The sequence below is a fragment of the Notechis scutatus genome, chromosome 2 (assembly GCF_049901735.1).
Source record: "Notechis scutatus isolate UNSWTSFEM ecotype Mainland chromosome 2, rNotScu1.2, whole genome shotgun sequence".
In the NCBI taxonomy this organism is placed as follows: domain Eukaryota; kingdom Metazoa; phylum Chordata; class Lepidosauria; order Squamata; family Elapidae; genus Notechis; species Notechis scutatus.
The window spans coordinates 172,981,407-173,000,747 of NC_142010.1; the positions used below are offsets into that span (position 1 = coordinate 172,981,407).

The window sequence follows — 19,341 nt, forward strand, 5'->3', positions numbered from 1 at the left end:
AATGACCACATGTTCTGACAAGTTAGATATACAAGCAATGCTAAAAAATGAAAAACAAACCAACAAAATCTATGTGGAGCCCATAACAGAGACTATTAAGAAAAAAACAATATATATGCTTGAAATAAAAAGAGGGGCCCAGAAAGGTCATTTGGCCCTTGCATGTTACAGGCACTTAAAGAAGAAAAAGGAAATAATGGAGAAACTGAATTCTTTGCCTCAGGCTTCCTGCTGAGGTTGTAGGATGGATGGGTGTGCCTGAGTTGGCTTTTCAGGAGGAAGTCAGATGAACTGAGGCAAATGAGAGCTAAGGTTCTAAGCCAACTGACAAACTAAAAATAAATAAAACCCTGGATCCAGGCACTTTCCACCCAAGAATTTTTGAACAACTTGGACATGAAATTGCTGATCTTTTCGTAAAAATATGCAGTCTCTTTTGAACCTTGGAATTTGTTCCCAAGGGCTTGGAAATAGCAATGGCAGTTCTGATTATTATTATGTTTTAACCCAGAGATGAAGGGGTGAATAATAAAGAAAACTCTATGTCAATTCTCCTCTGGAGAAGAATGGTTCAAAGTATTACAGTATTAAAGAAAGAAAAAATAAGCAACTGCAAAAGAATATGTCTAACTAGAAAGTACCAACATAGCTTTAGCAAAGGTAAGTCTTGTCTTACTGATCTTCTTAGAGGTTATTGAGAATGTCGACTAGCAAGGAGACAAGGGTGAACCAACAGATGTTGTACATTTGGACTTTCTAAAGGCCTGTTGTAAATTCCTTCATCAAAGGCTTCTGAGGAAACTCAATTTTCATGGAATACAAGGACATGGGCTCTAATGGATTTGGCAACAAGAAGCACAAAATAGAAAGAAATGGACAATACTCACACTAGAAAGACATGCAAGGTGGAGTCCCCGAGAGATCATTCATTCAAGTCAGTGCTTTTTTATATATATAGTGTAAATGATCTGGAGTTAAAGCTGAGCAATGAGAGACTATGGTTCCTGATGATATACCAATCAGTTCAGGATAGTAATCTTAAAAGAAATTATAAAGAGTGTTAGGAATAACAAGGTTACCTAACGTAGTTTGGGTAAAATAATATATATAAACTATGATAATAAGTTTAAGTGTGTGTCACTTTAAACTGCAAAGCATGTAATTTTGGGTGTGGTTGTAAAACCGCCATAAGAGGGAGCAAGAGAACCTGCTGGATTGCTGACTATGCTGGATTGATGGTTTGCTAACTGCGTGTTCCCTGCTGCTGAGTTTTGAACGTCAAAGGAAGAAAGGAGGTTTGACTTCTTTATATCTCTACTGCGAGGAGATATATTGCTGGACTGATATTTGTAAGTTTATCTCACATATCTGCCTGCCTGCCTGACTGCCATGCACATTCTGCTAGGGTGTATCCCTAACAAAGAGTTCCAGAAGGATCCCTTCAAATTCAGTGATGGCAAGTGCAGATTAACTAAAAGGGTGTAAAATTCACTTATATATTAGTGGATTCTGATTTTGACCAAAAGAAGAAACTAAGTCATGATGGACAATTCAGTGACAATATCAGTCCAGAATGCAATTGCTATAAAAAGGGAAATTCCATGTCTGGAATCCTTGGAAAGGATTGAAAACCAGTCTAACACTATAATAATCCTTATACAGCTCTGCAATAAGATCAGTCTCGGAATTCTGTGTATAATTTTGGTCATTCTACCTTAAGAAGGATACTGCATGCATATGATAGAGATAGAATGGGTGGCAGATGGGCAACCAAAATAATTGAAGGGTTGAAGCTGTTCTCCTAGAAGGTAAGAATGCTGCAACTCAAACACTTCAGTCATCGATAAAATAAGTTAAAGAAAGACCTGCTTGATGAACATACAATTATACATGACATAGATAATGTGAATAGTGAGTTTTGCTCTCTATCTCTCCCAAGTTAGATTTCTAGGTTCATCAATAGAAAAGAAATGCAGGGAGATGTGAGACCAACAAAAGATTTTTTTTTTACATAGTGCATACTTAAACAGTGCAATTTGCTGCCAAGCATTGCGGTACTGGCAGCCAGTTTCAAAGGTTTTGAAAGGGCAGAGGACAAATTCAAGCTATCAGTGGCTATGAATATTGATGGTAGCTGATTATCTCCTGAACAATAAGCTGGGTTGTTCCAACAGTGGAAGAGAGCAATCATTCTCTAGTACAGGCACCTGAACTTCCAACTATGTGTAGTTGGCCATTATGTGACATTAAATTCTGCATTGGATGGGCTTATGGCCTGATTCAAGAGAACTCTTGTAATTTTATAATGATTCCAATTGAGTTAGACCCAATTTGCATTGGTCTACTAAATACACTAATTAGAGATATGTCCCATTACTGAGTATATGAGCATAGGCTTGCACAGTGTTCCCTAACATCACTATTCTGTCAGCCTTCATCATGTTCTCTCTCTTTCTCTCCCTTGACAATGTGGAAGTAAGAAGTATTGAGATTATTGAGAAATTTTTGAATGCTTGACATAGTTGGTAAGTTATTATGTGTGATAACTTATCGTCAACAGCAGTAAGTAAATTCAGACAGCAAATTTACACATTATCCTTAGATGTTTTTTAACACATGTAAGAATATTTGAAAGCTGCATTTCTCCACAAACTCTTCTGACAGTTGGTCCCATTAAATGTAATAGGGTTCATTCCTGAGCATTTACTTATTTATAATTTATTTATTTATAAAATGTACAGGTGAAACTCAAAAAATTAGAACATCGTGCAAAAGTTCATTTATTTCAGTAATGCAACTTAAACGGTGAACCTAATATATGAGATAGACTCATTACATGCAAAGTAAGATAGTTCAAACCGTGATTTGTCATAATTGAGATGATTATGGCTTACAGCTCATGAAAACCCCAACTCCACAATCTCAGAAAATTAAATATTGTGAAAAGGTTCAATATTCTAGACTCAAAGTGTCCCACTCTAATCAGCTAATTAAGCCATAACACCTGCAAAGGGTTCCTGAACCTTTAAATGGTCTCTCAGTCTGGTTCAGTAGGAAGCACAATCATGGGAAAGACTGCTGATCTGACAGTTGTGCAGAAAACTATCATTCACACCCTCCATAAGGAGGGAAAGCCTCAAAAGGTAATTGCAAAAGAAGTTGGATGTTCCCAAAGTGCTGTATCAAAGCACATTAATAGAAAGTTATGTGGAAGGGAAAAGTGTGGAAGAAAAAAGGTGCACAAGCAGCAGGGATGACCGCAGCCTGGAGAGGATTGTCAGGAAAAGGCCATTCAAAAGTGTTGGGGACTTTCACAAGGAGTGGACTGAGGCTGGAGTCAGTGCATCAAGAGCCACCACACACAGACGGATCCTGGACATGGGCTTCAAATGTCGTATTCCTCTTGTCAAGCCGTTCCTGATCAACAAACAACGTCAGAAGCGTCTTACCTGGGCTAAAGAAAAACAGAACTGGTCTGTTGCTGAGTAATCCAAAATCCTCTTTTCTGATGAGAGCAACTTTTGCATCTCATTTGGAAACCAAGGACCCAGAGTCTGGAGGAAGAATGGAGAGGCACACATTGCAAGATGCTTGAAGTCCAGTGTGAAGTTTATTTTATTTATTTATTTATTTATTTGATTTGCCAATTGTTTACAAGATAAGTATAAGTGTATACATAGTTGTGAATACATGAAATGGGTACATATAAGAAAAATAAAAGAAGAATAAGAGAAACAATAGGACAGGGACGGTAGGCACGTTGGTGCGCTTATGCACGCCCCTACGTGTTTCCACAGTTTCCACAGTCTGTGTTGATTTGGGGAGTGTTTCCACTAGTTTCAACAGTCTGTGTTGATTTGGGGAGCCATGTCATCTGCTGGTGTTGGTCCACTGTGATTCATTAAGTCCAGGGTCAATTCAGCCATCTACCAGGAGATTTTGGAGTACTTCATGCTTCCTTCCACAGATGAGCTTTATGGGGATGCTTTCCAGCAGGACTTGGCACCTGCCCATACTGCCAAAAGCACCAAAACCTGGTTCAATGATCGTGGGATTACTGTGCTTGATTGGCCAGCAAACTCACCTGACCTGAACCCCATAGAGAATCTATGGGGCATTGCCAAGAGAAAAATGAGAGACATGAGACCGAACAATGCAGAAGAGCTGAAGGCCGCTATTGAAGCATCCTGGTCTTCCATAACACCTCAGCAGTGCCACAGCTTCCATGCTACGCCGCATTGAGGCAGTAATTGCTGCAGAAGGGGCCCAAACCAAGTACTGAGCACATATGCATGCTTATACTTTTCAGAAGTCCGATATTGTTCTATGTACAATCCTTGTTTTATTGATTGCATGTAATATTCTAATTTTCTGAGATTGTGGATTTGGGGTTTTCATGAGATGTAAGCCATAATCATCACAATTATGGCAAATCACGGCTTGAACTATCTTGCTTTGCATGTAATGAGTCTATCTCATATATTAGTTTCACCTTTTAAGTTGCATTACTGAAATAAATGAACTTTTGCACAAAATTCTAATTTTTAAAGTTTTACCTGTATTGACCTCCCATCTTACCACAGGTAATTTATATGCATACATAAATACATACGGTTTTGAGGCTGACTGACTCCAAATGATTAAGCAAATGTGGAGTGATCTGCTTTATGACTGTCAAGACTTAGGACGTAACTGCAGGGCTCAATTACAGTCATAACTTGAGGACTATCAGTACAGAATCACACTGGATATCTTCTTAATAGTATTATGAGGTGTTGTTTTTTTAAAAAAAATAATCAGGATTATTTCTTAGGAATACTTAGGAATCCATGCTATACTGACCAATCAGGAATTAGAATGGACTGAATCCTTGTCAGGATTACGAGACAAGAATTGCCTCTTGTAATCAATCCTGTCAGAACTGAAGAGGCTCTTGGATGAGAAGTGAAACATCTTCAAGGGAAAACAAAGGAAGTTCAATTGCCTTTTGAAAAAGCACCTTTGGGACAATCATGACCTGGATGACTAAGAATCTCCACAGACACGAGAGAAGAACCTCTTGAAAAAAAGAGTTTCTTATATACCATTATAACCAAATGTTATTCCTCAACATACATTACCCTTGCCCTCCTACTTATGTTCAATACACACATCACTAAACTAGAGATTATTTATGTGCTTGCTGTGTCAGATCCTTTCAGACATCACACTGGTTTTAATAATATATACTGTTCTAAATCATGTTAATTGACAATGTTTATTTTTAAATTTCAAACTTGGCTTGGTCTTGGCAATATAAGCTGAGAAAAGCTTGGCTGAAGACAACAAAGAAGCTATATAGAATAATTCACCGCTCAGGTTTTCACTGGCTAATCACTTTTCTTTTAATGACATTGTAAACTTGGTATCCTATGAACAAAATGCCCATGGTCATAAAATACTGAAATGTGAAAGAGACGAAATATTATAAAGGAAATAAGTTTGACATTTACAAATGATGAAAAGAAAGAGTTTCCTAGGTGCATTTTCATGCATTCAAATGACTAATATCAATGGTCAGTTCAGTTAATCTCTACTTCTTTTCACTCTTCGCCACCCTAAATATTCTCGTCACTTTCCTCCTCGTAAAATCAAAATATTGGCATGCCAACAAAGTTCTTGAGGTCATGTTGTGCCCGTAAGCACTTATTAATGGAAGGGATTTCACAGCCAGTGCTCATATACACACAATCATTTCTGACAGCATTTAGAATACCATTAGTAGGACGTCAGTATTAATTACTCCTGCTCAGAGTGTTTACTTGACCAAACAACATAGCAGTTATTAACAGGGGTAATAAATACTGTAATGGTAGAGAACCCATGTGTTGGGTTAGTGATATGAAAATACTGCCAGTGGTAGCCATTTCTGTGATTTAAGAACTGAGTCATTAATTTCCATACCTGCAAACAGGTACATTCTACGGTATTAGTTGTTATCCTAGCAATATTTCTTAGTATGCTGCACTTTCATATAACTTTGTGAAGTTGGTCTCAATATCTTTGTTACAAACAGAATAAAGGAGTTGCAAGGGACCTTGGAGATCTTCTACTCCCTACTCAAGCATACTATTTCAGACAAATGACTGTCCAATCTCTTTTTAAAAGCCTCCATTGATGAAACACCTATAACTTCTGAAGGCAAGCCATTCCGCTGGTTTATTGTTCTCCCTGTCAAGAAATGTCTCCTTAGTTCTAGGTTGCTTCTCTCCTTCTTTAGTTTCCATCCATTCCATCTTGTCTTGCCTTTGGGTGCTTTGGAGAATAGGTTGTGGCAGCCTTTTTTTGTGGCAGCCCCTCAAATATTGGAGCACTGGTATTATGTCACCACTAGTCCTTCTTTTCATTAGACTAGACATACCCAATTCCTGTAACCATTCTTCATATGTTTTAGCCTCCAGCCCCCAAAGTATTTGAAAACTTGAAATGCAGATGCTAGAAAGAATTCTCCTGAAGAGTTCATCAAGAGAACCATGGTAAATGGTAAATGGTTCATCTACGAGGAGTTTGTAAAGATTTAGTGACATCTAATTTAAACAAATGTAATCATCATAGAGCCTAAGTGCAAATCTCTATCTGATTAATATTTTTCTGCCACCCCATGTTGTCTTTTCCAGTCCAGTAACTTCCATCATTCTTGATAAGAATTCAATATATCTAAAGGACACCAGAATAGGAAAGCTAATGTACTCTAATTCTTTACCAATACAATTCCCACTACATTACAATAGACCCTCCATCTTGCATGTTGAATTATGGCTCCCGCCATCACTCGTCTTAGGTGATGGGATACCTGTGGTCTAGGAACATATGGAAACTATGATGGAGAACCTAAGATCTAAAGTGGCAACTCTTCCTTTCCAGATACCTCAGGAGAACCTCAGTGTTAGCAACAAAAATGACAGAAAATATAGTACAAGACCAGAAATTCAACACGGGAAGTCATAGAGTTACAACCATGCATTTAGTGACCCTTTGAAGTTACATGGCACTGACTTATGACTGGCCCTTGCACCTAGTACTTTTGTAGGATCTCCATGGTCACATGATGAAAATTCAGGTGCTTGGCAACTTATGATAGTTGCAGTGTCCCGGTGTCACGTAATTGCCATTTGTGATCTTCCCAACTTGTTTCCAAAAAGCAAAGACAACAGGGGAAGCCAAATTCATTTCACAACCGCATAATTCATTTCACTTCAGTGCTTCACCTGACAACCGTGGCAAAAAAAAAAAAAATGTCACAAACTCTGACACGACTCACTTAATAACCACCTTGCTTAGGAAAAGAAAACCTGATTGTGGCTGTAAGTTAAGGACTACCTTTATGTGGCTCAAGGAGAGAGCACTACCCTGCTTATTGCTGACTATGAAGAAGCTCTTGGTTTCTCTGCAACACCAGGGTCCAGGGTCAGGCGTATCATGCAGCAGAGAGAGGCCGATTTTGCCTGCCATGACAGAGCAGGAAATTGTTCATGATTTAATGTGTTAATCATCCAAATTTATGGCAAGGAGAGGAGGATGTAGGATTTTCTACTGCAAATACTAAAATGAATCTTATTTTGAGTAGAAGGGGTTCTATTGCCTGCTCTAGTTCAGGCAGCCAATGCCTTAAGATATTTCCTGGAGGGAGAAACCAGATGTTACTGGATTACAATTTCCCTAGTTAATGGGGCCAAATAGTCAGTAATTATGGGAGTAGTAAAACAGCCAAAGTCAGCTGACTGACATAGGCTCCCATCGGAATTTAAGTAATTTTAAGTTCAGGTTGGTCAATGTTTTGCTGGCCAGGAACTGCAGTTAATTTTGGACAATGAGGGGAAAAGCAAGAGTCAAGGTGGGTCAAGCAATAAGAAAAATGGACAAAAGATCTATCTATCTATCTATCTATCTATCTATCTATCTATCTATCTATCTATCTATCTATCTATCTATCTATCTATCTATCTATCTATCTATCTATCTATCTATCTATCTATCATCTATCTATCTATCTATCACCTATCATCTATCTATCTATCATCTATCTATCTATCTATCTATCTATCTATCTATCTATCTATCTATCTATCTATCTATCTATCTCCATCCATCCATCCATCCATCCATCCATCCTTCTATATCCTGACCAACTTAACCTAGTGATTTGAGCAGCTTATAATTCCTTACGTTCCTGGAGATCTGAATGTGGGTCTTTGCTTAGCTAACTATGGTAAGTCAGTCTTAGGGATTATACTGTAATTTATGTGTCTTTCCTTTCTCAGAATAGCAAGAAATAACAATTTTAATTCGCGGTGATTATTTTCCAAAGGGTCATAAAAAGTGATTCAAGAATCTGTAAGTTGCCTGTTGTTAACCCTACTGGGAAAAATGCTTGAAAAGAAAACAAAAATGTGTTTTTGTTTCAAGCACAAAATAAAACACCTTATCAGGAGCAGTCCAGTCAAACAGTTCAAACTGGCTCTCTCCTGACAGAAAGAAATTCTGATCAGTTCGTGCATTACATGTTTCATTGAAACAAGGCTCAAAACATTTTGAGTATTTTGGCCATAAGAAACCATGGAAACACAGAAGTATCTTGCTCCCTTCTTTTCTCTCCAGTATTACAAGAATAGATATGGTAGCAGTTCAGCCTGAGTGCAACCACCAAGCCAGCTTGCAGAAGAATTGGCAAAGAAAAAATAAAATAAAATATTTTTGAAAACACCCATCACAAAAGCATGTTTTCAGTCTCCTCTGTTGCTTTCCTTGAATCCAAATATATGGCTAACTTTATTCCTTTGTCCACTGAGATACTAATTGAAAGAAACATACGGAGAGATTACTAAACTGGTTCATTTTAAAAAGAGAGAAAGAACACACAGTGGCTGTAATTTCTCTCACACACCTTTCAAATCAATTTCCTCCTCCAGGGCAGGAGGACATCCTGGCAGAAAATGAATTCCAGTCAGTCCATTAACCTAAACAAGATTTTTTTTAAAAAAAAGCATCCATTAATATGTATGTGTGTGTGTGTGTGTGTGTGTGTGTAAAACACAAAACTTCATAACAGTGAAGAACAAAACAAAAATAAAACAAAACAACCCCAAATAAAATAGAAATAGCAATAGCACTTAGACATACACACTATATATACCGCTTCATAGTGCTTTACAGACCTCTCTAAGCAGTTTACAGAGTCAGCATTTTGCCCCCAACAATCTGGGTCGTCATTTTACCAACCTCAGAAGGATAGAAGGCTGAGTCAACTTTGAACCAGTGCAAATCGAACTGCTGGCAGTTGGCAGAGTTAGCCTGCAGTACTGCATTTTCACCACTGTGCCACCATAGCTCCAAAAAAAAATTTCTCCCCCTGAATGCCCTTAAGAGAGATCATTCCTGAAGATCACCAAAAAGTAGCCCTTCCTTACTTCAGCTTCCTCTAGCTACTGATGGTGGAGCACTAGAGTAGGTTTTTCCAATACGATGCAACAGCTTGTGCCAATTCAGAATGGAGCAGGTGGTCCTGTAGATACCCAGATGCCAAGCCATAATGGAAGCAGAGTAAGCCTCCTCTTAACCTAAGCTGGATGAGCGCAAACCAATCTTTGCTGATAGAAGGATCATGGCCTCATTGCAATATTTAAAAATATACCTGCAAATTTAGTTGGAGGAGGGAGTTCTCCCCTTTTTGGCAATTTGATACAGGCTGGCTACCCAAAATTAATGCAATTTTTGCCTGGTAGAAAAAAGAAAGTGTCCGCCCAGGACAGAGGCCCCCTTCCAGACAGCAGAAATAAATTAAAACAACCCTCCCAATCAGATATTTTATATCTTAAATGTAAATTACATTTTCATCCTCATCAGCATGTGAAACACACCTACAAAAGTAATCATAGGTCATGCACAAACTCTCACTCAGCAAAGCAACTCTTAAAAAAAAAAAAACATGTTTAGTGGTTGAGATGCATACAGGCCAAATCAACAAACTGAACGTGCCATTGCAGCAAAATGCATCATATCAATAATATTCAAGAGCGCACAGTTATTTTACTTAGCAGGCCAACTAAGTCTTTTGCACTCTAAAGGTTTCACAGATTAAAAAAAAAAAAGCACAAGAGAACGCAGAGTGAAATAATCAACAAAACCCAGAGACTCTCACCCAAATCAAACAGAGTTGCTACGTGTCTGCTTTTTCAAACACACCCAAATGACAGAACTCCAAAAGAATTAATTGTTTAAGCAGTTGAATGAAGTCAAACAAAATGTAACATTGCTGGCTTGCTAAGCAAAAGTACTTGTGTGCACTCTGTGCATGGCCTTGTTCTGCTGATTGTGGCAATCTCAAAGTACCTTTGAAAATAGAGGCTCGCTGCATTTATGAAGCCATCTCGAATCTCAATGAATCAAATGTAAAAGTCAATTTTACATTCACACGCCAATCTACCCTGTTTCCCCCAAAATAAGACCTATTCCAAACATAATCCCTAGTACCTAATATAAAACCTACGCCCCAAAATAAGCCCCTATTCTGTCTGGCTGCTTGTGGTGTCGGGCAGCCACAAAAAGTAGGGTAGTGGAGCTGGTCCACATACCCCACCCTGGCTTACCTCAGGGCCCCCACACAGCCAGATCATCCATGCTCCCACACTTGCCTCAAAGCGGCACATGTGCAACAGGAGCCCACATGGTCACCAGCCCACTTATGTTTGCTCACAGCCATAACAGAGCAAGAGGCTGAGTGGTGTGTTGGTGCGCTCCATTTTGGCCAGCAGAATGCTGCAGGTGGGCATCCGTCCTGTCTCCTACCCCCACTCCTGTACTGGCCCGTGGAGGACAACTCCAGTGCTAATCCAGCCCTCCAAGAAATCCAGTTTGACACCCCTGCAATAAGGAATACATACATAGCCATTCTGCCGTACAGCCCCAGTTCCTCCGGCAGGAAAACTCAACTCAGTGTAACACTCCAATGACAAGGAAAAAATAAGACTTCTAATGGAACCTTTAAAACCCTTTTATTGAACCAACCAAGATTTCTTCCAAACAGATCAACCTGTTTTGTGTTCCATTTGAATCAAGTCTTTTTTCACACACACACACACACACACACACACACACACACACACACACATATGTAGCACAAATCACTTGAAGCAGCTATTTGAAGCTTGAAATGTTTCAAATTGTTTTGCACATTTCTTTGGACTGCCATGCTCGACATGCTGATGGTTTGCTTTTCTCTACTTTTTTCTCTACTGCTCTTCTCCAGACCACACTCAACTTATCTCATCTTCAGATTACACATCAGCAGCAGGAGATGGTCCCATAAATATTGATGTATCGGTCTAAGTTTTATTTTCTCTAACCACTTTTTAAAGTGAACATGAACCCTGGGAATAATTAGAAGATGAAGGGCCATTCAGAATTTCTAATTGGAAATCAGTCTCATATTTCTCCTTAACCATTTTCTGTTTTACTGCCTGAGAAGAGATTCTTCATTCTGCACAGATATTATACTAAACAATATAGGTGTTGCCTGTGAAAACTCCAGCTTGTGCAATAATTACAATTGATTTCACCATGCACAGTGGAAGGAAGAAGGGAAGGGGGAGTAAAGGAAGAATATAAGCAAGCATTGGAAAGCTTATTGCATATTCATACTCTGGAAAGAATTTGAAACAGAATTAGAATACACAAAATGCCAGTTTAAAAAAAACTGCTCTAAAAAGAATATCTATGTGGTATCACATTGCTCTGAATGGAAAGTTCAACAGTTGGGGTGAATTTGAGGCAGGTCTAATAATAGAAGAGTGGAGTAACATAGTTGGAAGGGACATTGGAGGTCTTCTAGTCCATCCCACTGCTCAGTCAGGAAGCTCTATACCATTTCAGACCAATGGTGGTCCAATCTCTTCTTAAAAACTTCCAGTGTTGGAGCATTCACAACTTCTGGAGGCAAATTGTTCCACTGATTAATTGTTCTAACTATCAGGAAATTTCTCTTTAGTTCTAGGTTGCTTCTCTCCTTGATTAGTTTCTATCCATTGCTTTTGATTCCTTCTTCTTTGTGGCAAACCGTTAGATATTGGGACACTGCTTTCATGTCACCACTAGTCCTTCTTTTCATTAATCTAATCATGCATTAAAAAGTAAAGCTGGTTAACATGGATGCAAACCAGTTTTCTTTTTTTCTTTTTGGAATGGTGATATGTGCTACTGATTTCATTAACCTTCTTGCAGGTAAATAAATAGGAAATGATGACTCCCAGTGATTGTTAGGAAAAGCTGCCCAAAACAATAAGAAAGAGCAATGGGAAGCTTGTTATCCACCAATCCATTTTTCCTTCATCTTTTAGCCTGGTCTCCTGTTGCTCACATTTTCTAGCATGTTTGCCTCTTGAGCTGCATAAGATTGTAAGCTGGTAATTTCCTTTTTGGACCTGTACTTCCTGTTTATGTTGCATTTGTTATCTTTTTAAGTCACTGGGCTTCCTCACTGCTTAAACCGCAATTGTTTGAATGCCATTAACACCTGACACACAATTTATTCCTGCTGCAATTAAGTGCTTTGCTGCTAAAGCTTAAGCACAATTGCTATAAGAGACGCAGTTAGGACTATATAGCTGTGTGATCACCTTAAAGGATTACAGATCATAAAAAGAAGAAAAAAATACAGTATGATCACCTTAGAAAGGATTCAAACAAAACTTCTAAGAAGTATCTTCCAGGTTACCCACTGTGTTCCAAATGCAGTGCTCAGGACTCAGTAAACTTGAATCTAATCTCTAGATAAATACCTTTATCTACTGACTGAAACTACACCACAACCTAGCAGACTGACACATCTAATATTGGCAGTTTTTCCTTGGAAACAGCAATGCCAAAGAAACTGAGCCTCCATGGTTTCTCCAGTGACGCCATCTTAACCTTAGAGTCAGATCAAGTTAGGTCAATACTATGGCAAAGGATCATAGATTTGGAAGATCAAACAGAAATGGCTGTTTTCTTTCTTACACGATAATTGCAAATAACTAATTTTTAATGTCTAAACTAGCCTCATATAGCAGGGGACAAGATCATGCCAGAGTTGGTAAAGTCCCCAACGCTTAACAAATTCAATGCAGGATTTCTATGGACCTCTTTAAAAGTTTTTGCAAGATTCCGCAAAGCCTGCACATATTTTTATTATCACATTCCCTTCTCTATTGGTGCACAAATTGGTTTCACCTTCCTTGTACATGTAATTTGCCAACCTCATCACATAGTCACATTCCTTGTCAGAGTAACCAGCAACTTTTAGGATAGTCATCTGAACAGAGAAAAATGATTCCACACAACTCATTTCCCAAAAGCCCTTATACCAAGTCCTTTGCAAGAAAACTGCTGAGAACTGAAGAGTGATCACCTGCTCAAAAGAAGACCAGATGTTTGAGGAAGTATCAGAAAAAGAACCCCAAGAGCACACATATTCAGGAAATTGTGTGATCAGGAAGGAGAGTAGTGATGGTTCTATCTGAGGCCCCAACAACTACATTTGAGGAAATGAAGGTGAAAATGGAAAGGTTTTTTCATATGATTTAAAAATTCTGAGATACATTTTCTTTGTTGGGGGAGGAAATGAAGCACCCCAGAAAAAGGAGCAGCTCAGAACGCAGAATCCCAGTTTCTAGAACAAGGGTGTCAAACTTGTGCTGTCACCGTGTCGTCATGTGACATATCACGACTTTTCCCTCCTTCACTAAACAGGGTATGGGCGTGGCCAGTACGTGATGCATCCAGTCTGTGGGCTGTGAGTTTGACAGCCCCGTTCTAGAACTACTTCTGGGAGAAGAATGTTGAGTTAGTGAGTTGAGTCATGGTTCTAGAGCAGGAGTATCAAACTGGCGGGCTGCGGGCCAGATGCGTCATGCGCAGGTCACACCCACCCCAGCTCCGTGAAGATGGAAAATGTCATGGAACGTGGCAATGTGACGCCGTGAGTTTGACACCTGTGTTGTAGAGCATTTGTTAACGAAATGCATGACTTCTTAGTCTAGGCCTCTGGCAGAAGGAAAGGAACTGTGGTTTTGAGAGTGGTGGGTTGAAGGACAGCAGTCTTTTGCCTCATCCATCAACCTGGAATCCAATTGCTCCTGAAAAACTGCATAGCATTCATCATCTTTTAACAACCCCACATTCCCTTGTAGGGTGGAGTCTGAACAACTGAATGGAGCTAGCAGAGTGTTTACTGGCCAGGTGCCCTTCCTGTCACCAATGCGGAGTTTTGTTCAGCAGATATATTCTCATTGTGTCCAGAGAGAAATATCTGCCTCTACCTTGGATTGAACTCACAGTCTCCTGATTGTGAGGCAAGAGCTCCACCTCTAGGCCACTAAAGGACAGCCTAGAGCCCGGGCAGGCGGGTGGGCCAAATAGCAGACCAAAACTTCATCCCAGCAAACTGGTTAGGTATCAGCTGCTCTTTGGAGCTACCAGATCTATAGAACCAGACTGAACCGGTAGGATCCCATCCCTGTTTACAAATTGTGATCACATAACCCCAGGGCAGTGCAACTGTCATAAATACACACCTGTTATCACATGATTTTGATCATGTGACCATAGGGATACTGCAATGGTTGTAAGTGTCAAAACTGGTCATGTCACTTTTTCTAGTGCCGTTGTAACCGTCACTAAACAAATGGTTGAAAGTCATGGACTTACGTGAATGACTGGCTATTCTAACCAAATAACTCTGGGAAGCTCATAGACAATGAACCCACTATCTGCTGTGCTGTTTGGAGAAAATGGGACCCAAGACCAACCCTTGATAAGAGAAGGTTGTGCAAAATTGGCTGTCCAATACTAACACAATGATTTCTCCAGCCATAAAACAACGGCAGTTTCAAATAGAATAAATGTGATGCCTTCAAAACTAGGCTTGAAGCAAAAAATTAAAGGCGTTGTAAAGGCTTCGTCTTGATAGAAACATCCATGAAATTTTGAAGGGGGGTAGACTGGCTTTACGCTGACCTTTAATGTTACTTTTAGTGTGCTTTTCTTTTCTTTTCTTTTTACGATGTTAATATTTCAACCATGTTTTCTGCTGTTGTGGCTTCATTGTTTTGCTTTTGGGGAGAAGGCCTGCACTGCCTTCATGGCTTTTGCAGCTGTCATGCTCATAAATAGATAATCATAATGAAAAAAAAGTGTATCATGAGACGGGGAGAAGAATGGAGGGGATGCACATCACTTCCCAATACTGAAAAGACACTGTTGCCTTTTGGGGAGGAAATGTGTTTAGATTCCCTGTAAATTTGGAACCTCTGCAACAATGGCAGCTGTGCCTCCATGAAGCCAACAGTGATCGTCTGGAGTCCATGAAGCACATGGACAGATTCCTCCCCCTCCCCAGTTTTATTGGAAATAGATCCAGATCCATGTAGAGATACTTCTTCTGCTACCATAAATAGGAGGAAAAGAAGAGGCAGGAACAATTTTCTCTCTCAGAATGAATACCCAAAGTTCAGGTAAGGTGGAAGCAGAGGTGGTATTCAGCAGGTTCTGACCAGTTCTGGAGAACTGGTAGTGGAACTTTTGAGTAGTTCGGAGAACCAGCAAATACCACCCCTGACTGGCCCCACCCCCATCTATTCTCTGCCTCCTGAGTCCCAGCTGATTGGCTGGGTCTTCTTTTGTTGCCCTGCACAGGAGAACTGAACTGAAAAGCAGGTTAGTGAGGTAAGGAGGGAATGGGATTTTGCAGTAACCTTCCCTCAGGAGTGGGGAGGGAATGGAGACTTTACGGTATCCTTCCCCTGCCACGCCCACCAAGCCACACCCAAAGAACCGGTATTAAAATGTTTTTAATCCCACCGCTGGGTGGAATGGAATAATATGGTTAAGAGATTATCCCTCTCGTTTACAAGAACATTGTGATAGAACTGTCTACATTCCTGGTGTAACACAATCTGCCTAGCTTTGGGAGATTAATAGCAGTCTCTCAAATATGTGACTAAAATCTACAAAGTCAGATTTGAAAGGTCCACCCTCCCCCAATGAGTGGTTCTTGGAAAGGTTAGAGTTTGCTACAAGCACTGAAGATGAAGAAACCTATAAATTGGAAAGGGGAAGAGTATTTCTGTAAAACAGGAGCTGTTTAAAATGAGAGTGAAAGAGACAATTGATCCAAAACCCAAACACAATCTACTCAAGATACATTTCAGGATTTCAAACGTTCAGATGGGTCAGGATTTTTCATATCAGGCAGAAAAATAAAAACCACTTAAACACAATTCCATGGGTTATTATTTTGGGTTTCAGTATGAGGATACTTCGATAGCCAAAGAAAAGAAATAGGGGCGAGGGTCACTTTAATGTAGGATACAATAAGAAGAAATGGAAAGGAGGGATAGGCTCAAATTTCTGCTCCCAGTCACCTTCTAAAAAGCTTTTCCATTAAAAGAGAGAAAATGGTTTTTTGGCCATGTTTCTTCTCTGTCTCCACTGCACTCTCTTCCAGGCCTTGCTGAAACATCTGCAAAATATTGCCATAAGAAAGCATAGCGCAGCACACATTCTTTAATTAGTTCCATCACAAAAGTTTGCCGGAGGCTTCCCTTTGGGCATTGAGAATCCAACAGAAGGCACCCCCATTTTGTTCATCCACCATGTAGGGGGGATGAATAATGGGAGCCAAAGCTCATCTGAAAGACACTAGGTTGGGGGAGACTTTTCATACAATTTAAATTAAATAATAGCTAACTTTCATTTAATTTCTTGAAGGTACAAAAAAGAGGTCTTCCAAGTTCCTTTTGGCCTGTGGGGACAATTCTAGGGAGCAGTTTTTAAAGAAATTGTTTTCAAACTTACAGTAAAGAAAAAGAACCCAATGATGATAAATTTGAACAAAATTAAGACCATATGTCAAAGGAACATAAGAGTCAAACAATTAGGATGAAACTGTGTATAATTAATTTGAGGGACAGTCACGTGGAGCCGTTTCCTAGTTTGGACCCCCTTCATGCAACATGTCTCCAGCAACAGAATTTGCAGAGTGACTTTTGCCATGGAAAGGCAGGGCTCAGAATTAAAAAGATAAATATTTCCTAAATTAGAAGGCATCTTAAATATTTCTGAATCCCTCTCTTTTATAAGAACATTGTAATAGAACCAATGATTCTTTTGTAGTCCATTTCAGCCCTGTGCAGTTGACTTTCCAAACAAGCACAACTGAAAGCCATTTTCTATGGCAGTTTATATTTTCTTAGCCGTTCAAGTAAAATAGTTATTTTTCTATATAAAGTGAGAGAAAAACCCACTTCTTAGTTGCACTGATGATGTTAACTAGTTTGGGGTAATGAAAAGTCTGCAAGAAAGCAACGAAGCTCAGAGAGCACTCCTTTAAACCCAGACTTACAGATGTTCTTCTTTATCGACAGTTTCTTCTGTCAATGAAGTTCTAAAATGGGCTCTTCAGGCTATTCATCATGGCTAGAGCATAGCAATAGCTATAGCCCTTAGACTTATATACTGCTTCACAGTGATTTACAGTCCTCTCTAGGTGACTTACAGAGTCAGCGTATTGCCGCCAACAATCTGGCTCCCCGTTTTACCGACCTTCGGAAGGATGAGTCAACCTTGAACTGGTCAGGATCGAACTCCTGGCAGTGGGAATGCGGAGTTCATTACTGCATTCTGCACCACCATGGCTCATTCACAACATCCAGTATTCCCACCTGAACAGATGAGACTTACATTTTGAAATGGTCATAAGACGAAAAGACTTACCAAAGTAGACTGGCTTTCCACAAATGGGACAGTAGGAAAGCATTGTCCACCTTCCTTTAGGCACACTCTCCAATTAACGCTTCTTGAATAAACAGACTTTTTGTTCACATGGACAGGAAAAGCAGGGTTGGGTGAGCAGGGTGGTGCTACATTCCGTTTTTTCAGAGAGGATGTTGTGGTCGTTGGTAAATGTTGTGTAGTGGCAGTGTGGTATGGAAGGAAGGTATCAAGTATTTCTTATTTTAAAGCATGATTTCGTAATCTCTCTAGGTTCTGATCTGGCAATCTTGGGCCTTTCTCCCTCTGCTTATTTGTTAGTTATTTATTTTCTTTTATCCCTTTATTTAAAATGGTATGTTATTGTTTATTAGCACCCTACCTCCTGAAGGAAACATGTGGAGTCTGAAACAGTCAAAACCTTAAGATAACTTTTGTAAAGCAAAATAATTTAAAAAGTTAAAATATGACAATTAAAAAGCGAACCCTTGTGGAACCTTTCCCTATCTTTGGGGGATATGGAACCTGGGAGGGTGATTGCAGAGTCTCTTTCCAATGCATAATTGTCTTTTTTATGTATGGAGGGTTTCTAAGTTAGCATAAAACATACCAAACATTAAGGGAGACCACTTAAAGCCTTTCTTCCTTGCTGATTTTACTTTTTTTTTTTAGTTTACTTTATTGTCATTGCACCTCGTTCAACGAAATCATGCACATCATGACCATGACCATGAAAAGAAACACAAACACACATCCTTCACACTTCACACATTGAACCAGAAACCCCCGACACCTCACCAACACTGCACTATAGAGCAGAATTCAAAAGAGCTACTGCCCTGGGATACCAGAGCAGCCTGACAACCTAGATTTCGTACCCTGTCCCCATGAAGCTACCCTTGTCTCGTTGCAGACCCTGAATTACACAGCCTCATGCTGCTGTTTTCCATGCTGCAAAACACAGAGTGAAAGGAGTTGGGGCAAAGCATAATGATGGCAATAATTCTTTTATGGTGCTACAGCAATGGCTGGATTCCTGCAAAGTTTGCTGCTGCGGAAAGATTCTTCATACATTGCAGTAGAAACAACCAGGTGTCTTCTAGCCTCTTAAAGGTCATTCAATCAAATATGGAATAAACTTTATGGACAGCCTATAAGTTATTTTTTTTTTATAACAGATTCACCTGGGGGTGGTGTCCGTAAATGTCATTATACACAATGCTTCATTTGGTAAAGAATATAATTGTCCTCCATGCAACAGAACTCTACACAGGTAGTTCTCAACTTATGACTACAGTTGGGACCAGAATTTCTGTTGCTAAGCAGGGTGGTTGTGAAGTGAGTTCAACCCAGTTTTACACCTTTTTGGGGGGTCACTTTTGTGAAACGAATCACTAAAGTTGTTAAGTGGCCATTAAATAAACAGCTTCCCACATTGATTTTCCTTGTTAAAAGCCAGCTGGGAAGATGGCAAATAGTAATTGTATGACCCCATCCAGGATGCTGCAACCATTTTAATTATAGGGCAATGGCTGAACTCCCAGATTTTGATCAGGTGAC

At 39.6% G+C, this 19,341-nt stretch overlaps 1 protein-coding gene across 1 annotated transcript in view; it reads right to left on the reverse strand.

Annotated features, from left to right (window-relative positions):
• The window catches only part of LOC113415439 (cysteine-rich protein 1-like), a 42,974-nt gene extending 25,082 nt beyond the window's left edge, over positions 1 to 17,892 (reverse strand). Inside the window, exon 1 of the mRNA XM_026672846.2 lies at positions 17,785 to 17,892. Within this exon, the coding sequence (XP_026528631.1) occupies positions 17,785 to 17,827 (43 nt within the window). The 5' untranslated portion in view covers positions 17,828 to 17,892. The remainder of the gene's footprint in view (positions 1 to 17,784) is intronic.
• Between the last annotated feature and the right edge of the window lie 1,449 nt (positions 17,893 to 19,341).